At 40.0% G+C, this 24958-nt stretch overlaps 1 protein-coding gene across 8 annotated transcripts in view; it reads left to right on the forward strand.

The window, feature by feature from the left end:
* The first annotated feature begins 1274 nt into the window (after positions 1 to 1274).
* The window catches only part of LOC121955159 (rho-associated protein kinase 2-like), a 46046-nt gene continuing 22362 nt past the window's right edge, over positions 1275 to 24958 (forward strand). For 5 of the 8 annotated variants that reach the window (XM_042502996.2, XM_042502994.2, XM_088089876.1 and 2 more), the window contains exons 1-10: positions 1275 to 1738; positions 8468 to 8549; positions 10448 to 10548; positions 11204 to 11341; positions 13037 to 13297; positions 14879 to 15023; positions 15119 to 15257; positions 18280 to 18371; positions 21945 to 22104; positions 24315 to 24411. In XM_042502996.2, coding sequence (XP_042358930.2) covers positions 1643 to 1738; positions 8468 to 8549; positions 10448 to 10548; positions 11204 to 11341; positions 13037 to 13297; positions 14879 to 15023; positions 15119 to 15257; positions 18280 to 18371; positions 21945 to 22104; positions 24315 to 24411 — 1311 coding nt within the window. In that variant the 5' untranslated portion in view covers positions 1275 to 1642. The remainder of the gene's footprint in view (positions 1739 to 8467; positions 8550 to 10447; positions 10549 to 11203; positions 11342 to 13036; positions 13298 to 14878; positions 15024 to 15118; positions 15258 to 18279; positions 18372 to 21944; positions 22105 to 24314; positions 24412 to 24958) is intronic. The other 3 variants (XM_042502998.2, XM_088089877.1, XM_088089878.1) reach the window with 1 other exon arrangement.

Below are 24958 nucleotides of genomic sequence, written 5' to 3' on the forward strand. Positions count from 1 at the left end.
GTGAAAGGTGTTTTTTTTTTTCTTTTTGGGGCTCAAGAACTGATATTGTGTTGTGCAGTAACCCTCTGAATCTTCATGTAATTTACATTCTTTAAACAATTATCCAAATTTTGAGCTGTAGATAAGGACTGCTAACACACTGTGATCCCTGTAAATATCTATTTTTAGTGCCAGCGTGTCGGCAAGGCAGCGCATCAGCATTCCTAAAATACTGAAAGTTGGTCGAGGCCCTGAGCTGTGACGGTAAAGCAGATGAATGAGATAAGAGATCAGGAATTCCGGCTCGTTGCGGGCTCGCGGAGGGCTCGCGGGGAGCAGTGATTGGTCGTGCAGGGGCTCGTGGTATCCCGGCCTGCGGCAACATTCCAGATAGAGACCAAAAACTGCAGGACAGGAGTCATCAAATCACTTATCAGCACACGGGAACTCAGGGAGCCGATATGGGATTGATATTTGTCAAGTGGCCTGCACTTAGGCAGCGTACAACCGGATCTGTAGCTAGTCTTCAAAATAAAAGCATTAATCAATCTTGTATCATGGTAGCATTAAGTTTTATTTTTTGTTTTTTAATTAGGTTATGTGTTTAATTAAGAAAATAAGTTTTCATTGTCACTAAAAGATACACATAAAAGATAGATGATAAAAAGGGGAGTTGAAAATGTAAGTTGAAAATACTAAAAATGAAAATAAATATGTAAAATGGAGCAAGAGTCCTTTAAATAAACTAGCCTATATAATTAATTTCAGCTTTAAAGTTACTTGTCAACCCTAATCTTATTTGTCATTGTCAGAACTATAATACATGTACATGCCTATGTAAGCCAAATAAGTTTACAATTATTTATTCATTACTTTTCATTTTCATTATGAGTCTTACATGTAAATTGATTTACAATACATTTTTTAAAGATGTTTTATTTTTTACTTTCTCTGCTACGTTTCCTCTCAGCTGAAGGTCTTAAAAAAAAGGAAATGGGTTTTAAAAATGATCTTAGTCATTATTTTTTATTCCTACAATACATTTACATAGATATATAAAACATGTATCTGTAAATGCATTGTTTGTACATAATGTGCCTACATTATTTTCCAACAATTTTTACAGTTTTATTCAAATTTATTTTCTTGAATGCAAAATTATTTATTTACAAAATATACACGTTTTGGAATGGGTATTTTTTTTCATAATGAATGAATATTTATACATTAAACTACACCATATTAGACATTTTGTGAGACTTTTACTTTGATAACTCTTTCCGGAAGTCTGCGGTCTAACTTGACAGTGGTGTGTCCTACAGGTTGGGCACGTTGTGGTCGGATCAGATTTTGTTGTATCTACCTGGAAGCAGACGGAGTTCACCTGAGAGTGAAACGCTTCTCGATCGGCTCTGAAAAGTCCGCTCGGTTTCACTTTGTAGTGAGATATTAATGAAGGAGGAGTGAGGCAGCGGATAAATAATTAACCTGACAACTCAAGACGCAGTTTACAGAAGAGCTGACATGAGGAGCTGAGCCAAGCAGAAGCGGAGTTTCACCTCCCGCCCGCCCGCGTGACGGTGTCCCGAGACAAAAAGACAGGCCTACAGGTGCTGCTGTATTTTTACTGTTTCATGTCCTTTGACCTTGATACGCTGTAACCATGCTGGGAGCGGAGAGCAGACTGGAGAGCCGGCTGAAGAAGCTGGAGTCACTGATGAGGAACCCAGAGTCGGCACTAAACTTGGGAACACTGCTGGTGAGTTTGCATTTCCTCTCTGGGTCTCACACAGGTAGGTGTCACAGTTTAGAAAATACATTACACACGAAGCTGTGCTCTGAGGTATTATTCTGACATGAATACCTGAGGAGATATGTCCGAGAGAGCAGCTGGAGTAAATAAATAAAAAAAAAAAACAGTTACACAGTCTAAATAAAGAACATAGGCGCGCTAGTTGCTGTGAATGTATCATGGAGTAATTCATCAATCTTCATTTGTTTATTATCACTTTGTTTTGTTAATCAGGGATGCAGCAGGAAAACCCCACCTAAACTGTGTGTTGCCACCTTTTTCCTGTGTTGAATACAGTTCAATCCTCGTTAAAAAGTTATGATGGAAATATAATGGGAAATAGTGCTGGGCCATATGGAAAAAAATAAATATTGTGATATTTTTGACAAGGGGTCGACAGATTATCGGCCTGGACGATTATTGGGGCCGATATTTGGCTTTTTGCCGATTATTTGTATCTGCATTTTATTTTAATGATCGCCGACTCACTTGATTTTATTAAATAAAAGTTGCTGAGATCTTGCTGGTATATGATGTTTCAGTTTTTATTAAACATTTGCTAAAGGAATCTAAACAACGTTTTGTGTTGGAGTTTGTTATATTTCAAATTGTAAGTATTGATGGAAAGATTTTTATTTTTTTGTAAACGCATATCGGTTCCAAATATTAGTCATTGGTCTCAATAACTACTAATAATTGGTATCAATATCAGCCCTGAAAAACCAATATCCGTCGACCCCTAGTCTGTACCCAGGTGGCCATTATAAGATTGTGCGCCCATGCATAAAATTATAATAATTGTAACAGTAGCTTTAACCAACTAGTATATTATCTGGTGCTGACATGATCCGTGTTTAAAAGGGGCGTTAAACTGAACCCTCAAGGATTTTACGGACAATAGAAGCGATCAGTGCTCTACCTAAACTCTAAGTAGTTCATCGATTCATTCTTTCTTGCCGCTCCATCACTGTCTGTTTGTGATTACTCTCTTGGTGTGGCCTCTAATTGACGTGCCCTCTCTCTGACCTGTCCTAAGAATGTACTCGGCCAACTCTGATAAAAACTACTGCTGCCACTGCTAAGCTTCCCTGTCCCAGCTCTCTCTGACAACAAATACATGTTTTCAGCTGATATGGAGGAGCTTTTGTTCTGGACTTCTGTCTTGATAGGATCTCCCACCAGGCCCACAAACTCAAACTCTGCTTACTTTGTTGGTTTGCACAATGCACACAAACTTTGTTTCAGCACTGTACTTGTGGAAAAATACATTTTAAAGTATGGTAAAGCCTGTCAGACAATCCAGAGGTACCTGAGGAAATGTCAAGACTGGATTGACATGCTTTTCTACATGGTGATACATTCATCAAATGAAGTCATCTGAGGGGGAAATGTTGAGAAAAATTTGATTACTTTTTAAGCTATTTAGTTCCTTCATACAGGTTCCTTGATACAGCACCAGCCGCGGTTGTCAGTCAGGTTATCCCGGTGCACAGTTTGTCTACACAAAACAACTCTTCCATCTGCAATATATCCTGCAGGAGGAAACCATATCTATTCATAGAGCTGATGAGTCACAAATGAAGTCCAGTGTGAAGTCAGCAGTGATTTCCCCAGAAATGTTTCATAGGGGTGGCCAGATGGGGCCACTGAAAATGTTGTGGTGGTACACCAAAACCGAAAGCCATAACTGAATTTCAGGAATTTGATTAGGCTTTTGAACTAGGCTATTTGATAACTGTGTAAATATAGAGAGTCAAGGAATTATATACTGATATATTTTGTATTTTTTATTTTTATTTTAAAGGTAATGTTACATATTGTAAAACTTCAATTAATTGGGGCAAACTTATTTTTTCTTTCACACAAAACAAAGATGGAAATACAACCAAATATGTATTTAACCTTTTGAGATCTGGGCAAGTTGGCTTTATTTTATTCAAAAACATGGGAATATGGTGATGACCAACAAAAGAAGAAATTACCCCGAAGTTAGCAAGTTAAAAGTACAAGAAAATTACCTGAAAAATATCTTAACAAGGCCCTATTATGCTCATTTTCAGCATCATATTTGTATTTGTGGGGTCTACTAGAATAGGTTTACATGCTTTAATGTTCAAAAAACACATCATGTGTCTCGTACTACCCTTTGCTGCAGCATTGGGCTAATGTCCCGCCTCCCGCGAAGTCCACTCTGCTCTGATTGGTCAACTGGCTCTCTCTATGCACACTCTATGCTATGTGTTACATTGTGATGTCACATTGTTGCGGAAGTAACCACTGACACTCAAAGGAGCTTATACAAAACAATAGTGAAAAGGGAAAAACCCAAAAAGCATTAAAAGGTCACCTTTAAAGACAGTAATGCAGGCCTCCAATTATTTTTGGCAATCCTAGAAAGAGTGCATTGTCCCCCCCCTGACCCCCCTTTGGTGCACCACTGAAATTTAGAGCAAAACCAACTCATACGATGACATAAGAGAGCTCACCAGTCATCATTCACAGTTAAATCTCTACAGCTGGCTGGTTCTAATGACTCTGTCCTGGAAATGACCGTCATGCTGCCCAATGCAGGGAGCTACCACACAGGAAGCTGGAGTCACTTCCTGGAATTGAGATGGAGTTAACCTGCAGTGGCCTCACATCACTATTTCCTGTTTGTCCACAATCATTTTGTTGTGTAGGTGCTTTTTGAAGTGTTTTTCATGTGTGGATGAAAGGATTTAGGTCTTAATTGATGACGCTATCTTAAACTGTTGCAGTGATTATATTTCATTCCTTTGGATTGGTGGGGACTCGGTCTGTAGCCTACAGGCAGGACTCAGTTTACATTTTGATGCATTCTGAGAGCCTCTCCATTGTTGCTGACTGTGCTCAGGCAGTATCAGCTCACAGTGGATGTGAGGTAGGTGGGAGGTGTTGTTGAGGACGCACAGCCAAGCCTGAACTACAGGATCATGTTCAGATTTGTCCAGATTCCAGACACGAAAATCAAACCAGTTTGATCTAATTGTCTCCGGCTCTGGCTGATCTGAGGTTCAATCAGGACACGGGATTTAAATCCTGAGCCCTTCACACTGCAAGATAACGTGTGCTGACTGTACTATGTAAATAGTGGAGGGAATCATGGGATAACTCGCAGACTATCATGACAACATCATGACGAAGAATTGAGGCCTTTTTTTTATCAGTGTAAAGTAATTTTGATGTTGACTTTTAGCCCATCACCATCTCTGGTCTAAGCAACTTTAAACTATTCTGGCTTTTCACAGCCGCCGCCATGTCTTACTGGTGTCACCCTGCAGCAGATCGTTCATGTACAAACTAACTTTGCTCTAAACTCTTAAAACTCCTCCAAGAATAGATACCAAGTGAGGCTCCAGTAGCTGTCGGCTAACTCCAAATGTGAATTTTGTCAATAACCTGAACTATACAGTACGTGACATTTACAAAATCCTGTGTATATCAATCACCAAGGTAGATCTTAGAAGATGCTGTGATTAAAATGAATGTAATTAGTGCTAGAAACAGTACTAGCTACTATAAAATCACAATACAATGAATGGAGACGTTGCATTACACTTGCATTAATAAACCATAAAACTCAGCTGCCTGTAGCCCACGTAGTGTGTGTGAAATCTGCCATGATCAGTTTCAAGAAGGTCTTGTCATATGTTGGAAGAAAACTAGGGGTCGACCAATATTGGGTTTTTTTTAGGGCTAATACCTATTATTAGTATTTAATGAGAGCGATAACCGATATTTGGAGCCAAAATACATTTACAATAAAAAAAATTCTGTCAATATTTATAACATAACGAACTCCAAAACAAAACTAAAGTCTGGTAAAAATGTAACTAAATAAATAGAAATAGCTCCCTGAGGTTTTCCAAAGTAAAAGTTCCTCCCACGCTGACACTTTCTGTGTACTTTCTAATGAATTAATTTTATCGGCAATCATTAAAACAAAAAAATCCTCAATAAACAGCCAGGCCGATAATCTGTCGACCCCTAAAGAAATTATTGTATTAACTCGGAAGTGTCCCACATAAAGAGGCTGGTTCTTATAATTCAAGGTTATTAGTTTGGTTCTGATATCTGGTTAAATAGCAGGATTTGATGAACACCTAATCAAACTAATCTCATATTAGGTTTTGTATCTTTCTTATTAGCAAAGAGAAAAGGTTTTCTCACGGTTCTTATGGTTAGAAATCCTGTAGAATATGTTTATTTAATGTGTAGTTTCCCACCTGTTTGTAACACGTGCATCCTTGAGGTCTAACAAACCCACTGAGTGTTACCCATAAAAGCCACTTTTTCCTTTTGATATTTAAAGTGGTGCATTGTTTACATCCGTGTTTATTTGACAGCAGTCTTCTTCCTCGCTGCCTTTGTCGCTGCGTATCTATCTGCGTATCTACAGCTGTGGATAAACACAACAGTGTGAAACCAATAGCAGCAGTGTGTATCGTGTTGCCTACACGTTTACATGTGTTTGTGTGCATGTATGTCCTTGTTACCCACTTACAAATTATTGCTTTATAGTGCTACAAGCAGTACCTTTAAACAAAGTGGTATAACTTAAATTTTTTAATTACTAACTTTGTGGCACGTGAAACCGACGTCAGACAGATTTGTCAAAGAACTCAGTGGGTTTTGAATTCAATGAGTAGATTTAATTCTGGATTTAGATTTGATATTGAATTTCGACCCTAGTTACAGATGCCGTTTGTAACTCATTGTACATTTACCAAAATGTACTGCAATTTTTTTGTTCCAGACAGATTATTTGAATTAAAAAATGTGTGGATTCAACATTTAAACTCACTGGTTTCACATACGAGGATGTGAGACAGGATGCAGCAGTCCAAAATTTCATGATTATTTGTTGCGGCATGTCACAATAGCTGGTATTATTTTTACCTTGTGAATCTGTGTGTGTGACATCAGATCTAAATGTGGTCCAGGTCACACCTATTGTAGCAGGAACTACTAAAAAAACATTTTGACTGCTTTGTCTATCTGTCTGTCTGTCTTTCTGTGGACAGATTTAATCAGTGCAAAAACAGTCACAAAACTTTACAGGTGTCTTGTTGAGATGACAGTGATGTTAGGTTTGAAGATGGGTGTGGTTCGAGCGAGAGCAACGGAAGTCGGAGCATTGTCAGAGCAGTGTTTCCCACAGAATGACGGCGTATGTGTGGCGGTAGATTTAGTTGTGGTGGCCTGCCACAAATAAATTAATGTTTAGTAAACTATGAGGAGAGGTGGAAGTAATGAAGGGACCACTGGCCGTGAAACCTTATGCCCCTTTGCCAGCATTCATTTTAAATTGAAGATCAATTGCTGTAACAAGGTGGGAATGATCCCATCCAAAAATGAACGTTAGTTTTAGTCCTGAATAGACACACGCACACACACCAGATGCTTCGTTTGAATCTGCTAAAATTTGAATAACTTTGCATATGTACATAGTGTTCAACATTTCTCACACTGTTGAGTTCCCTGTCTACTGCAGTAGCCATGGCCATTACAACACACACACACACACACACACACACACACACACACACACACACACACACACAGGCAGGCAGACTGTGTAAAACGATCTCAGATCCTCCAGCGCTCACCCTGAATCCAGGCCCATAAGCTGTTTGTCCCACAATAGCTTCTGAGCCTTCAGGTCTATTTCCACCCGTCTGCGGTGGGGGAGATCTCTCCGCACTGCTGCTATTTAAAGGTGCAGAATTGTTCCACATGCCCCTGCCCACCCACTCACATGTCCCCGAACAAACAGTCCGATAGACACCGCTGTGGCTCAACCACCCTACCTCACCCACACACACACACACACACACACACACACTCTCACACACACTGGATGACTCCACTTGACCCTTGTTTCTGAGGAAGAGAGGGTCATACTACACCCCCACCCACCCACCCGCCTGCCCAACTGCCCTGCCAGTCTGATGCGTTTGGATCACAGAGCAATTTTGGCTCTAAGTGAAACTCAACACCGCTGATTTAAGCACCGATGACACTCCTGAGGCCCCGGCTCTCAGTCTGATGCTGGCCCTGCCCCTCTGTGTTAAGCCACAGGGAGGGATTTATGTTTGTTTGGATGGAGCGGGTGTTTGGGCAGGGGGATGTAGCGACATCATGTGACTAGTTATTGTTTCATGAGCTGTTATGTCTTTACATTCAACCTCCATTGTCCTCCTGTCGTTGTTTGTTACGCTGCACATTAGCAGTCTCTTGTTGCGTTCAGGAGCTCACAGGAATGCACTTCTTTCCTTCCTCCTTTCTTGCTTCCTACATTCATTAAGTTATCTTTTATCAGCCAGCTGAAGGCCAGGGTTGTCGAACTTACAAGACTTGTTCCGACAGATAAACAAGAGAATCTTAAATATTTTTTTCTTCCTTTACGACATGAGTGAAACTTGAATTCAGCGTTGAAACATAACCTTATTTTTATGTTTTTCGTTTGTTAGTGAAGCATTTAGCCAAAGCCAAGAAATAATAATCCCAGTTTGCTCAAATCTGGTCGTCAGTTTAGGAGGAAAATTGCATAAGCTTTTTAATTCAACAGGAGTACACCTAGAAGTTAAATATTTTTGAAAATCTATACTTTGTGGCTGTTCATTTGTTTGTTTTCAAAGTTTGATTGAATATTTTGTCTTTTCTGTCTTTCAGGACTCCATGCATGCGCTGGCTCATGATTTAAACTATCCTGCCTTGCGGAAAAACAAAAACATAGAGGCCTTTCTGAACAGATGTAAGTGCTACAGGTTTTAGTGTTTGGTGGTGATGATCGAGATTCTTGTGCTTAGCTTGAAAAGCTGACAAATACAAACCAGAGCACTCTGGTCGTAAGGAACTGAGCATGTTACAGGTCTGTTATGTACATAAAAATCAATGTATTGTACTTGTAAGAAAATGTTAAAGAGGGCCTATTAGGCATTTCTTTATTTTCTGTCATACTATGTATAATGTTCCAGTGTCAGATCTTCCTATAAAATGTGACTAGAGTTTCAAATAATGAGGTAAACATATGTAAAAGTAATCACTGTGACCAAAAATCTTAAGCTTCAGACTGTCTGAATACTCTGTTTCCAGAGGTTTTTTTTTCTACTTTTCTACTGTGTAAAAAATACAGTTTCACCAATCACACCTCAAAATAATGTCATTTGACGCCTTTTAAAACAAACCAGCCACCTGCGTACGTGGTAAACAAGGTCAGCTCTATAAACTAATATCCGGGTCATCATTTTTTCTGCATCAGAAAACAACCCAATAGATAGTCAAACTACCCTGACATTGGGTAAGTGACTTGATCCAGTATTTTTTAGGCTGTACAAATTCAGGGAAACATGTAATCCTGGGTGTGAATGTTTTGAATTTCTCACCAATTTCAAATGATATTCCTGCTGGAACATGTCCGGTTGTGAAGATCTTTGTTTTTATAAGCTTTTGTCGGTGATTTTTCACAGTAGAAAGTGCTGTTACGGTCCATCACAATCATTCCCTGGCTGCAATAATGCCACAGAGATGTTGTTGTTTTCAAGGGTTAGTACTAGCCAATAACACCACAGTAGCACAGGACTAGGCGAAACATGCTTTAGAAAAATTTGTGTGAGATGCCAAGTTGTAGAAGACCCAGCAACACTGACCAATCAGAGCAGCGTTTTCATGAGGAGGGCTTAAAGAGACAGGAGCTAAAACAGACCATTTCAGACAGAGAGTGAATACAGGCGTTCAAGCACACACGGTGTGAGAAGAATTAAGTGTTTTTTGAACATTAAAGCATGTAAACATGTCCTAGTGGAAAACCAAAATTCAAGTATGAAAATTAGCACAATGGGTCCCCTTTAATTCTTCGTCTACAGGCCACGTTCTGGAGAGAGTTTACTGTATACAGCACTTTCTGTAAAAGGTCACAAAAGAAAGCAAATAATAGTTAAACACGGCTTTAGTCAGATTTTTGTATTTTAATCAACTGCTATTTGGCGCCAGATTTTGCAGCCAAAATATCACATTTGATATGTTTCACTTTTATCCAGCCTTTTTATTCAACTGATAGAGAAGTCTTCGGTACTTAATCTTTGTTTAAATTGCCAAAATGTGTCCTGTGTAGAATGAACAGCACAGAGTATACTACTAATCTGTCTTCCTCTTTTGAAAATTACTTTGGCTTCAGTGAATGACATTAGACTGGTCTAACTTTTAATTAACTGTCACTGTGGCCAGTTGATGAAAGTGTCTGGCTATGTACAACATTTTAACTCTCAGTTACCTCTCTCTGATCCAGGAGTTAAAGGATAACTGTGGTATTTTGTAACCTGGACCACATTTCCCCATGTTTTTGTATCTAAATGACTAATGGGAGCAACATTTTTAAAGATTGGTCCAGTATTAAGCAAGAGCACCACTGTAGGAAACCTCTTATAACATTGTCAGACATTTAGAATAATAATTTGAACATGTCAGTTACAAAAAAAGTCACGACACACTGGGCCGTTTTCAAAAATTGCCGTTCCCGTAAGTCACATAGACGCAAAATGAAAATAATACCAATACTAATACAAGTTACCCTTTAAGTAATGTTCCTCTAAACCTAACTGATTGGAGCCTAACCTGTGTGTTGCCATGGCAACAAATCTGTCTGTCTCGCAGATGAAAAGGCAGTGAGTCAGCTGCGAGAACTGCAGGTGAGGCCTGAGGACTTTGAGAAAGTGAAGTTGATCGGGAGAGGAGCCTACGGAGAAGTGCAGCTGGTGAGATGTTTTTGTCTGTAAAGAGTTAATAAATAAAGTTATTCGTTATGAAGTGAGGTGGAGCAGGAGAGTTACTCCAGATGTTCCTGAATGCAACAACTGCAGCATCAAAATACTGACAACATGAACCACTAGAGGGAGCAACAACCTTTGAATCTACCAAATTATAAAATATGTAACATCTGCAACTTGTTTTCAGAATTTCCGCTATGATTTGCATCTTTTTCCTCATCGTGGCCAACTTTAGGTTAAAAAAGTAATTAGGATTCAGCAGTAATTCCCTCCAAGCTCCCGGTTTCTCCAGATGTCTGTCTTTCGTGCTGGTGGAAGCTTGAATCTGGTCTCTGCTGAGCGCCTTGTGGTAGAGACGAGTCTGGACAGGCTCAGCGTGTGGGAGGGGAGTGAGAAGTCTGGTGTGGGGGTGTGGAGGGGATGCTTAGTGTGTTTGTGCTTCAAATCTTGTGTAAGCATGTCTTTGAATGGGTGTGTGCCGACAATTATAGGTTCCCCTCTCTGTCTCGCTCTCTCTCTCTGTGTTTCTCGTGTTATCTCGGTCATTGTGACATTCTAACTATCTTGTTCTTATTGTCTTTGTGCAGTTATCATTGTTTACACGCCTGCGTTTCCTCTCTTGCCTTGCCCTCCTCTGCTGCAGGTCCGTCACAAGGCCTCCCGGAAGGTCTACGCCATGAAGCAGCTCAGCAAGTTTGAGATGATCAAGCGGTCGGACTCGGCCTTCTTCTGGGAGGAGAGGCACATCATGGCCTTTTCCAACAGTCCCTGGGTCGTCCAGGTGTGCAAATACACAGGTTTTATCCTATTAAAAACACACAGTATGTAACATAGTGCCCTGATTAAGCATTTAAACGTGAGAGAAAGAAGCATATTCTCTGTAAGACCAGAGACTCAATAGTTGCGAGATGTCTGACCCCTTTAATACACACATCATACAGTTTTTATCATGCTAATTTCACCAAATATTATTCAAATCTGAAGTCTGATCTCCCTGTCTGCTATCTCCTGTCCTCCTGGCTTACAAAAAAGAAAATAGGAAAAAGAAAATATTACAAATACACTAAAAGGTTAGGGATGGACTATATGTATTCAACCATCTATCCTGTTAATTGTGATTTTAGAGTTAAAATTGTATTGATAGAATAACTATATAGGTATTAGAAAAACTCAAACATTCTGATATTTTCAAACAAGTGACTCGATATCAAAGCCAAACAATATAATATGGGGATCACTATTGATGCTCTACACTAAAGTAGTATTTAGTATCAAGTCAATCACAAAGTGCATTAAGATTTCTGTAACTATAAAGTAATGTACAGAGTGAACTTTAAAGGGGCTGTATGCCGCATTCAGAGCATTAATATAGCAACAGACACAATTTACTGTGTAAAGATAAAGTGGAGTCATTGTGTCCTGAGCAGAGAATGAAGTCACACTTTCTTTGTGTGCGTTGTAATTTTAGTTTTTCAGCCACCTCCATGTTGAGAGCGACGTGCAGACAATCCCGGCTCGGACTTTGAATCATAAGGCGTTTTCAAGGGCTTTTATTTTTTTTTTCTTGTCTCATTTGCACCGCCAATAGGAACGCTTGTGGTTTTGCCTGGACTTTACTGTCGGCCCATTTGTCCGTAATAGCTTTATGTTTTTAGGTTGCAAGCTGTTGTTTGTGTTTTGTGTTGTCTTTTGTTTACATAGCTAACAGGTCAAAAATGGCGTCTGCCGATGCTGCGTTGGCTCTTGAGTTCAACCAGTCGAGGTTAATCTGTCCAATCATTCTCGCTGTAGTTCTTGCAGTGTGTTTCACAACAAAAAGGAGGGTTCTTAGCGCTTTGTTTGTAAAATTATGACAATTCCTTCTGGTCCAAAAATGCACCAACTTGTACTCTAGATGTTGTATACAGCTGCTTTAAATTAAAAGTGTAGTGACAGTAACAACGGAGGTAACTGATATTCACAAGATTAACATAAACCAGTATACAAAATGCACAGTACAAAGTGGTGCAGCTCTGATTTGTAACCATTGTAACTATGGTCATGTCCAGCATAAACAGCAAGCAGATATGTGATAATTCAAAGTAAAGTTTGATCTAGTAATTTAGGAAAAAAAAACACATTCAGCATAATAGTAATGTAAGAATGATGGCCAAAGGAAGGCTCGAATGAACTCATTTACATTATTTAACTTTAATGCTTCCTTAAAAAGCTAGAAAGAAAACATTCAACATCTGTTATGAAGCATATATAGTAACCAGCTCTACTTAGTGTACATTGGAGATAAAATAACTTGGTGTCATGATGTTGGCATCAGGGCAAGATAATAATCCATGGCTTCCTGTTTTTTTCTGTGACACAGATCATCCGAAGATAAAATACACTCACACCATGTAGTCACATCTGTAACAAAGTAACGGCTCAACATCCTGTGTTGTGCTTCCAGTGACATTACGTGACCTAGTTTGTTGTCTCCTAGCTGTGCTGTGCTTTCCAAGATGACCGCCATCTCTACATGGTGATGGAGTTCATGCCCGGGGGCGACCTGGTCACGCTCACCATGAACTACGACATACCTGAGAAGTGGGCTCGCTTCTACACGGCTGAAGTGGTGCTGGCGCTGAACGCCATCCACACCATGGGCTTCATCCATCGAGACGTCAAACCTGACAACATGCTGCTGGACCAACACGGACACCTCAAACTGGCAGATTTTGGCACATGCATGAAGATGGACTCGGTAGGTCAATTTTATAGTCATGTTGTTTTCAAATGTGTTGGAACTGGGTAGGGGATCAAGTTATGGACCAAGAAATCTTTAACTTTAGATGATTTTTAGTTCTTTAATGATAAATAAAGGAGTCAGCTGGATGGAGAATGAATTGACTTTCCTTTCTGAAGGCGAGTGGTCTTTTTTTTCTGTCTTTTTTTTCTGTGCCCTAGTGCACCGCCAAGTGTTCAGACTGCAAACTGAAGCTCAATGCAGCACTCTTGTATCAGGTTGTTTTAAAAAAAAAAGAAAAGGCCCCAGACTTTATTGTGCTAAACAACCAATCTAGAGTAGAGCAGAGGTCCCGCCTCTGGAACGACTCAGGAAGTTTTTTTTTCACCTTTTTGTTTTTACCACAGCAATTTCTAAATAGCTGGTTCAACAAGTGGCTCCACACATTTGAGCTCTCTGAGTGTCTAAAAGTGCACAGAAAGTGTCATAAACATAGTAAACAAAATGTAGCAGAGATTTTCTTCCAGTAGTTTCAGAATATCTGGTATATTGTTAAAGTTTAGAGGTATTTATACAAGAAAAGTTTCATGGGGTCATGAAAAATAAAAAATTTATAAGGCTAACCTCAATGCTTTGAAGCTTCAATTGTTGCAAGCGTCATCAACGTCCAAATCCATATTCAAATGATTTGTTTTCTTTTTGTTTTGTTTATTTCACCTGTTAACTGGTGAAGAAAATTGAAAAAAGGTGGCAAGTGATAGACGCGGATGAGGCCGATGCCCTTAGCGCACTTACTGATGCTCGCTTCACGTAATTAAATTGGCAGAAGAATAAAAAGGAAGTTGAAAAAGGACAGGAGAGACAAAATGTAGACCATTATCCGCTGCGAGAAAGTGTTTGCTTTACATCTAGAAATCTGGCCAAACCTGTAGCATTTGAGTTATTGATAAGTTAACCCTTTTAAACTGATTTCTTTCGAAAACATGGGAAGAAGGCAATTAGCAGCATAACAAGAAATGACCCAAAGAGTCCCAATTTTTTTAAAAATAATTTTCTAATAATTTTCTCTCTCTTATTAAAAGTCATTTTCTTTTTTTTTCAGGGTATTTCATGCTAAATTGCTCGTTTCCTTTGTTCCTGTGTTTTCAAATAAATCAATGTGCAAGGTGTTAGAGGTTTAAATGCTTGAGAAAGGCATCTCAATGCACTACAACAAGACTGATGTTGATCCTGGTCTCAAAGAGTTAAAGAACCATTGTGTGCAATAGTTTACCTTCCGACTTGTCTTTCCTCTTTCTATCACTCTGTCACACACGTGCAGCTGCACTGAGTCCTACTAAAGTCTGGTCAGGTTCCCTGTGTTCTTGTAGCATCCTGTTGAAGCTTCGAATATTTTAAGTGGTTATTACAGAAGCTTCAGAGCCCTGAAAATGGTTTTCCGGACAGCTCTAGAAACCTACATTGCAGTCATGGTCCCTGCATTATATATTTGTGTGGAAATATGTTTTATTTAGTGTTCTTTCTCCTCTTGCTCTACTGTCCTTTTACTCTCACTGTTGTTCTCTCTACAGTGAATCTTGTGTGTTATTCTCTTTGCAGACGGGCATGGTGCACTGTGACACAGCTGTAGGCACACCAGACTACATCTCCCCCGAGGTGCTTCAGTCTCAGGGCGGTGACGGTTACTACGGCCGGGAGTGCGACTGGTGGTCTGTAGGAGTCTTTATCTATGAGCTGCTGGTCGGTAAGTGACCAATCCGTTCATTTTTGCACTGTCACAGTGCCTAACATTTCCATCTAAAAACTCAAAAGTTACACAAAACGACTTGATTTTTACAGGTGAAACTCCGTTCTATGCTGAATCCCTGGTTGGAACTTATGGGAAGATCATGAACCACAAGAACTCACTCGTCTTCCCGGATGATATAGAGATGTCTCAGAATGCCAAAGACCTCATCTGTGCCTTTCTTACTGACAGGTTTGCAAATAGCACTCTAAATCATGTAAACTAACACTTGCTTCAAAAGGAATTCAGAGCATTTCAGGCTTCCTATGTACATACACACTTCAATTTTCCTTCTCTACTCTACTACTTATGTGACTGATTGTTGGACTATGGGGCAATAAAGGGACATTGTTTGTATCACAGAACAAAACAGAAAGCGCCCACACCATAACTCATTTTTGAACTTCCTGACAAAACTCTAAAAAAAAATGGTTATAAAGATAGAAAACCTTGTATCCTGTGATTAAACATGACACTGAGCATCTGTAACCTAACTCTGAATTCACACCATATAGTTTCCCGTTTGAGAGGAGCAACAGTTTAAAGAATGACAATTGTGTCAAAAATCAACTTGATTAAAACATGTCGCAAAACCCTTCTACAGTGCACCATGCTTTATTCGCCAAAGAATTTGTAATTCTGTTTCTCAGTACTTCAAAAGTTCCCCAGCTCATCTGCTGCTCTCTCCTCCAATCTTATTGGACCTTGAACAGGTCACAAAGCTAGTTGCTTTGTGACCTGAGTTGCTTCTTTATAAAATCAAAATAGAAATCCTTTAATAGCTGGGCACTGTAGTGTTTAGCTTTTTTTTCAAACTGGGGCAAAAAAGCTTTTTTCAACTGCAGATTAATACACATTTGATGTGCCAGTGAGTATTTAAAGTATGTGGAATCGACTCCAACTAAACTACTGTGCCAAGCAATCATTGTAATAAAGAGAAGCTATCAGTCAGTGCAACGATGTGGCCCACAGATGTGTATTTAATATATATATATTTAATATTTATTCACTTAATGGATATTGAATGCATTTTTGGACAACTATAGAGTTCAGTGGCATAGACTATAACTTAAATCAGGCTTTGGCTCACTCATCACAAATTTAACCCTTTACTGAAACAAATGCAGTTGTGCTTAGTGCTAGTGGCTCCACTTCCTAGATGCGCCCTGGATTAGACGAGCAGCATGCTAAGTAAAAAAAGGGAGGACAAGGCAGAAAAGCCAGTGGGCCCAAAGCAAGACACCAAAAAACATTTTGACCTTTGAGTCATGTCAGGGCTTAGAAAGATAGAGGCAAAGCTTTGCCAGCAGCAGCGGCAGTGATGAGTGTAGCAGGAATCAGTGAGTAGGAAGTCATATTTAGATGCCTTGTTGTGAGAACGGGCTGTGATTGGTGTGTGACTGATTAGAAACGATGATTCAATCAGCGGGCTGTCAGCTGATTACAGCTGGGGTGTTTGACTTCTGTGTCCTGCATAAACTAACGTGCTGCTTCAATTGATGGTGGGATCAAATCATTTTTGGTTTTAGTCTATTAATGAGAATGGTTGACAAAGGGAAAATAGAATATCACCAGCTTTCTTTTTTTATTTTTATTTTTGATAGGAAAGCTTAAGTGTTTTTGATGAAATTGTCTTGAATTAGTTTGCTAAAAAACAACCTCAGTGACTCTAATCATGAGGATACAGCAGAGCTGTACGCAGCTGTCATCGAAATACAAACACTGCCATTTTTATTATAATAACACATTAAGGCTGGGTTGCACCAACAAGGATTCATCTAAGATTTGCTCTGATCATAGTCATGTGTGTGATATGGCTCCTGTGTACCATTACATGTGTTTCTTCATTTTCCTGCTGCGCTCCGTTTGACTGAAATCATGTTTGAATGGAGTTTGAATCTGATATTTCGAAAAAAAAACGCCAGGAAACGTGGGGCAAGAAAAAGAAATCGGGGATTCTTGAAAAGTCATGGAAAAGTTTTGAAATGTTATCGATGAAAATGTGTGGGAACCCTGTAAAGAGAGGTTTAAATTGAATCTTTCTTAATGTTAAGCCAGTTTTAAAGTTCGGTACAACTGGATTTAATCAGGTTTAAAAGTCAGTCCTTGTTGGTGAAATCAAGCCTAATAGTATTAAAGTTAAAAAAAAAATTGTGTAGGTGTGGGTCATGTACTCGGTCAGTGGCCCATCCCCCTGGAAGAAACCACTTCCTGTTTACATTAGTAACTCCGCCCCCCCCGAGGGCTCAAACACAGGCCCTTTCTGCTTCAATACAGAGTGGCCTTTCATTTTGTCCTCACTGCGTTTATTTACCTTCTCACTCACTATTCTCTCACCACAGACAGAATCTCACATGTGCACGGCTGCCCAGCCACACACCCACACACACACACAAATCATGAACACTGAGCGATACATTCGTTCACCACTTAACCCACATGCTCCGTCACTGTCGCCCCGTGTTGCTGAATCATTCCTGTACCACAGTGTACCTCTCCTGTTTCTCTTCTTTCTCATGTGTTTTTCATCACTCCCCATTTTGTAATTTCTACCTTTTCTTTGTGCCACTTTCCATTTCTCCATCCTTTTTCTGGCGGAACTTTCTCCTCTGCACTCCTGCAGTTTTCTGGGCATTGAGACATGGCTTGTTGTAAGCCTGGCTTGGTTGCATGTCGGGTTTTTTTTTTTTTTTTTTTTTTTTGCGGGGGTTTATAAACTCTCTCTTTCTTGCTCCCCGCCCCTGCCCTCTCTTCCTCTTGGCTGGGTCTGGAATGTCCCACACGTGGCAAGCCCAAACTGCCGCACCCCTCCAGCCCTGTACCCAGCAGTGGAGGAGGGAGGAAAGGGGGACAAGAAAAAGTGTGTGGAGAGAGATAGAGAGAAAGACAGAGTGAGAGAGAAGGAGGGAAGGCAGCGGCAGCTCTAGCAGTCCTCTTGGAGTTGTTGATGTTGGCTCCTGCACTCTGATCCCTCTGTCCTCACTCCCTTTCTCCTCCTGGATCTTTATTATCTCGGGTTTAGAGGAGGTTCCAGTGTCCACCAGTGGTCATGCGGCTCTCCATGCTGGTCAATGTGGTCAGTGTCTGGCAGTCACTCTACTGGGCTGTGTGTTTGGGGTGACATGTTGATGGTGATGGTGGGAGGAGGGGACGAGCGGGTGTGTGTTTTGTGTTCAGGCTCTGCTCACAGTCTCGGTCCTGTTGCTGTGTGCAGGAAGGTTCGTCTGGGCCGCAACGGAGTGGATGAGATCAAATGCCACCCTTTCTTCAAGAACGACCAGTGGACCTTTGACAGCATCCGAGAGAGTAAGTTTGTGCATCTTTCTAAATATCATGAAATTCTGAAGTCCTCACAATGCAGGTGCAGACTTTTCCATCTCTGGTCATGTCCTTCTTTTTCTGCTTCTCATGGCCATATTACTTCTTTTTCTTTTGCTTATACTTCTTATCATCTCGAGCCCATTCCACCGCAGATCTGCTTCTCTTCAGCCTGAGTTCATAGTTTATTTCCATCGCTGAGCCATTGAGCCTTCATATATGGTACACATGCTCTCCATATGCTCATATCTTGCATTATATCACTGGATGCTGTGCAGAGCAGCACAGCTCAGGATGCACGAAACCTGCAGGATAACCAGCTGCATATGGAGGCCACTCCAAAAGATGAGATATGAGAGAATTGAGACAACATCAAACACTGCAGATTTTATAGGAGATGGCAACTGAGCTAATAATACACACACTGATAAAAATGAAAGGCTTTTTTAATTAAAGTCTCCACCAATAGGAGCATGTAAACTGACTTAATGATATCAAATTTCCATTCAGCTGAGTCCTAGATGCGATCATAACAGCTGCAATGTATTTAGATTATTACATATTATTATTATTTTAATTGTTACATGCGTAACTTGGAGAGTAATTACTTAGGAAGCAACCAAAATGTTACTGCTCCTATGAAATAATCATTTTTATTTAGTGCACAAAGTCAATATTTTTACATTCTGCAAGACCAAAAACAGATTATTTTTTTTATTATTTTTATTTATTTATTTTATTTTTATTTTATTTATTTATTTTTACTTTTTTTACCTTGACTTTTTACTAATTTAAATCATGAATGCAAAAAGCAATCACCATATATAGCCAAATTTTAAAATATTGGGTTAAAAAAAGTGTTTATATAAAGTGTACCTCTTTTGAATTTATTTCTTATAAATGTATTTAAAAAAAAAAAAAAAGGAGCAAAAGAGCATAGACAGTAGTGGTGGGAATCACCAGAGGCCCCATGATATGATATTATTGTGATACTTAAGTCCCAGTACAATATTATGCTCAGTATTGCAATAACATATAATGCGAGTTATAACCTTTTTATCAACCCCAAGTAATGTCCTCAAAGGCAGACTTTGTCAACATTATTTTATCCAACAAAGTTTTCAGTCTGTTTATCTAATTTTTGTTGTAGCAAAATGTATCTAGTGGACTGAAAAAGCATTTGATTTTAATATTTAATAGGCTACGAAAAGGTTAATTTGTATTTGCAATATTAATATTTTATATAATAACCAACAATCCTGATACTCAGCTTCCATGCATCTAAATATTATTACCAGGCAAAATATTGCAATACTATTCTGTATTGATCCCCCCCACCCCCACCCCAAAAACAGACATTAAGTGATCTGGGTCAAATAAAATCAAAAACAAATAATCATTCTAAGCTTTCTATGTATCACTGCAACTGTTATGATATCTATCAGTGACATATTGAGCTCAAACTGACTGTATTCTTTTAAATGTAGCAGCCGATCGCCGCACATGGAGCACCTGTAAAGCGTCACTCTTTAATCTCCCTTTACGCAGTTGTATCAGATTAAGCATTGCCTAGGAAGGAAGGAAATAAGGAAAGGGATATATTAGAGAATGTGAACAGGACCTCTGTGTCTGTATGTAATCACATGCAGGCTCTTGCTCCCTGCCGCTCCGTCTCTCTGCTTCACCTGGCTCTGATTAAGACAACAGACAAAACTTCTGACCCAACTTCAGACTGCCTGGCAGACTGGAACACAAAACCACTACTGTGCCACTGCTGAGCTGCTCAGATCTCTTCATGTTTGCATGTCCACTCACACACTCACACACACAGACACATACAGACACACACTCACACTCACACACTCAAAACATGACCCTGCTCCTACTCAGAGCTGCATGTCGCAGCTCTCTGCGTCTGTTTAAGGTCGACTTCCTGCTGAGTGTGGCCATGACTCAGGAGCGTTTTTTTCCATTTATGGGCTCCATTGAAGATTCTCCCTGTTGTCTTAATGTTTTTCATGTGTATTAAGCATTGAGATGGTTGAGGGACAAGCAGCCAGCACCGTGGACGGACGGATGAATGGGACGGGAGGCAGCGCCCCCCGTAGCGGCGGGCGGGGCAGGCTGTGCGGCCTGTGTGGACTGCTCTAATGAGAGGGGCGCCCCAGTTTGGAGGGCTGCTCCCGCTCTCTCACTCTCACTGTGGCCGCGGCTGCCTGTCATTAGCCACCCGCTATCAGAGAGCATTCTGGGAAGTCGTGCCACAAGGGCCTCCATGGAGTGGCCCTGTGTCTCTTTCTGTCTCACCACATTCTGGCTTTTTTTTTTCTTTTACTGCCTCTTCTTTTTTATTTCCCCTCATTTGTTTCATTCCTGTGCTTGATCTCTGCCTGCATTTTCTTCATCATCTTTGAGTCACATTTGTCACGCTGAGGGTTGCGACTTGACCTAACGGTAATGAGCTCTTTGCACAGAGCCAGGACTGCACTGGTCTGAGCAGCTCAATCCATAATGGCTGCTTTTTCTCTCAATTAGGAGCTATTTATAGGTGAAAGGACTAGCTTAGTTTTATCTGATTGGCCCTTTGACACATTCTTGTCTGCCTGTTGTGTTGTGCAGACTTTTAAAGCACGCCTGCTCTCTTCTCACAGGAGCAGGCGTTAAGGCTGAGTTTGTGAAAGGAGCCGTGTGTGGGGCACAAAGCAAGCACTGTGCGGGAAAAGGAGTGGTGTCCGCCTCACGCCAACCTGCAGAGAGCTTACTACTACAGGCAGTGCCAGAGTTGTCATACAGTTTACTCGGAAACACAAGTGTAAAAAAAGAGCTTGCTGTAGATAAAACTTTAAATTTAAACGTGTCACCAGAGTTTAATCTGTAATGGTGTCAGAGCTTGTGGTATGACATAGGTTCAATTATCTTTGCAGTTTATTACGGTTTCTGTATAATCTGGATAGTGTATAGTCGTGGACTATGCTAGGGTTATGTTATAGTTACTTTATGGCAAAAAACAGGTAAGTTATTTATGTCAGGTACAGTGCTTTAAGGCCATCGACTGCACATGACAAAAGTAGACTGGTGCAGTGTGGTTCTTGAAAAATGAAGTTAAGTCTGTAGGTTTCGATTACATTAGTTAGTTACAGTTAAAAGTTACAGTAATCTTCTGTAGATAACCTTCCACTTTACGTAACACAACGGCAAATATATTTTCTGCAGCTGTCGCCATATTGTAGCTCAAACATGTGTTAATGTGTGACATAATGGGTTTTGGGTACCGTCATGGATGTTTGAATGTTCTGACATGTTTGAAAAAGCAGGGCAAGAAAATAAAATGGTTTCTTATAAAGTCATGGGAATGTTTTTGAAATGTTGCCCCTGCCACTGGTACTCATGTTAGTGCTTTGGGTCATCACGATTCAAAAGTGGGATACCTTGCAGACGAAGTGGCTGAGGAACTTGGGCACGTAAAAAAGCCCACTATAGATAGTCTCAGTCAGTTTGTGTAAAGATCATCACTGTCTTTGCTGCCCCATGACTCTCTCTCTCTCTGTTTCTGTCATCCAGCTGTGGCTCCAGTTGTGCCCGAGCTGAACAGTGACATAGACACCAGTAACTTTGACGACATAGAGGATGATAAAGGAGATGTTGAGACCTTTCCTCCACCCAAAGCCTTTGTGGGCAACCAGCTACCATTTGTGGGCTTTACGTACTTCAAGGAAGACCAGTAAGTGTTTTTTTCTGACATCTACTTTGAGTGTCATACTCCATCTGTGCATAGAAAGGTTGTCTGGATTTGCTGACCCTATATTTATACTTTTGGTGTTGATACGGGGATTGAAACAACATGTAGCTTTTGTGTGTGGGAGTTTTTATAAGAGCCTCTGGAAAACAGGTTAAAGACAGCGCTGTGCCCTAAATGCAAGAGGCACGAAAAGACAGCTTCACACCCGTACCTTTAATACAGCCTTACACCAGTCAGACACTGTATGCCTGTTTGAGCTCCACACTGCAGCCTTGTTCTGACAGCCCCTTTTAAATGCCCTCTTTGCTTATGATGGATTCTAGTTTTTGAAAACCTGGTTGCAATCGGGTGGGAGACGTAGTAAAAAACATGTTGGATTTATGATCCTATAGTCCTATAGTCAAGGTGTGTGTTTAGTTTTTAGGCTGATATTTATGAAGCTTTACATTAATCTGACAAAACAGTAAAGTGCAAAACAGAGCCATTTAACTCAGTAAATATAAGATAGAAGTGTGTGGGTTTTTTTTAAAAAAGGCAGAAATACAAGGCAAGGCCAATTTATTTATATAGTGCATTTCAGACCCAAAGGCAACCCAAAGTGTCAAAGTTCATTGAAGCCCAATCATAAAGCATGTCCCAAAGGGCTGTACAAATAGAAATTTAATTCAATTACAATTTCAATTTGATCTTTAAAGTGAAATGTCACTAGTCATAATTAGACTCAGAGAGCTTTACAACATTAAACACCCCTTTGTCCTTGGACCCTTGTAGCAGATAAGGAAAAAACTACCCAAAAAACCTCTTTAATGGGAAAAATGGTAGACACCTCAGGAAGACCAACTGACCAACTGTCTTCCAGGATAGATAGATGTGCAATAGATGTCCTGTGTACATAAATATTAAGAAGGTAATAAAATGGCTTTAGATCACCCTTCCTTGTATTTTAGACATACTACACCTTTAATTGTGCATTTTAAGCTATAACTTTTCTAAAATCATCTTCCATTTTATGCCTCCAAAGATACCCATCCTCAGGAACAAGATATCCAAAGAACGCTTTGAGACAATTTCTTCAATTTTTGCACAAATTTTTCCTCCTCGACTCAATGATAAACTGATTAGAATTTGCTTGTCAAAGGTCAAGGTCACTGTGTCCGTGCGTCCATCTCATTCTTTCGAACGCAATGTCTCAAGAACACCCTGAGGGAATTTCCTCAAATTTGGCACAAACGTCCACTTGGACTCAACAATTAACTGAGTAGAATTTGGTGGTACAAAACATGTTTTTGGCCATAGTTCAAGAATTCATCTGCTAATTGCAACAAAATTTCACACAAATGTCTAATAAGATAAAAATGATGACATTCTTGATCAAAATGTCAAAGGTCAAGTTCCCTGTGATTTAATAATGTTCTGCATAAACGTCATAACTCAGAGACAGAAGGGTCAGTTGGTGACACTAATCTCAGATGCCAGGTTGAAACTGTGCTGAGTGCTGCCAGGCTGAAGAGTGTGAAGTGTGTAAAGCATCCATGTTTTCACAGACATGAATGTAAACTGTAGCTGTAACTTGCGTGGTTCATGGAGGCACACAACCACAATGCAGTAATCGCATTATGTATGCATGCATGTCCATCTTTAAAAATTATAAACACCATGCAAGAACACTTTAAGCTAAAGGGCACAAATTGTCTTTAAATGATCGTGAAATTGCTCATTGGTCATTATGCTGCCAAGTGGCAGAGTCATGTAATCATTCCCAGAGATAGTTGCCCACCATTACAAGTCCACCACCATGGTGGCAACAGACAGTGCGGGTTGGAGGCATCCTTTGGGTTTCTCTAAAGGTAAACCCATCCAGATGTAAGAGGAAGCCTGAAAGATCTTCAGACGTTTTGCTTTTTTTCCACAGCGCCACAGTTTTCTGCTCCATGCATGAGGTTATGGGTCTTAAGTGACTTCTGAGTGGTTATAATAATGCAATAAATGTGATGTGTGTGTCGGCAAACATTCAGTTTCCTCTTGACCACCCAGTTGGCATTATGAATCTGGTTTGGATTAAAATTCGTTACTTGGTTGCAGAAATTTGGACGTGCGCATAATGTTGGATGTTGTCGAGGTTGGAAAGTCTCTCCAGGTAAACTCAGTTATGAACATTGACGGCTCTCCTATGTCTCGTCTTTCTCTGTTAGGCTGCTGAAGGGAACTAACAACTGCTCTGTGGAGGATTCAGAGGATAGTAAGGAAAACTCTGAGGATAAGGAATATTGCTCGGACAGTAAGAAAGAGGTAGGCTGTTTTTTTTTATATACTTTTATTGTTTTATTTTTGTGACAACATAGAGCACGACAGAACTGGGACGTTACAGCATAATCAGTGAAAATATACAGAAGAAGAGGAAAAAAAGCCCAGTTCATAATTCCATATAAAGGGTTTAGGAAAGAAAAGGGAAAATTGTTAAAAGTTAGATCCCGGTATTTATCCCCCTTCTCCGTCTAAAGTCGAAGAGTCATTTTCTACATTGAGCGGATAGAGTTGATTACGTTGAAAAGAAGGAGGGGGATCTTCTGCAGCCAGTATTTTGTGATCTTTTTTCTTTTTTTTTTTCCCTTGCGGCTTTAATAATCTTCAAAAGGTATGTTCACTTTTACTGAGTCCTTTAGGAATGGATATTTCCAAGGTATAAAAACATAAAAGAAAAATCAATTTCAGGCCCAGAATCTCTGGGACTAAATGACCCACTCTTTTCCAAAAATGCCTCAGAGAAGTAGTTCAGATTTTAAGAAGTGGGGTTGTGTTAGGTAAATATCCATAATCAGTGTTTTGGTAGATGTTG

The sequence above is a fragment of the Plectropomus leopardus genome, chromosome 16 (genome assembly GCF_026936395.1).
Source record: "Plectropomus leopardus strain MGB_pleo_1.0 chromosome 16, ASM2693639v1, whole genome shotgun sequence".
NCBI lineage: Eukaryota > Metazoa > Chordata > Actinopteri > Perciformes > Serranidae > Plectropomus > Plectropomus leopardus.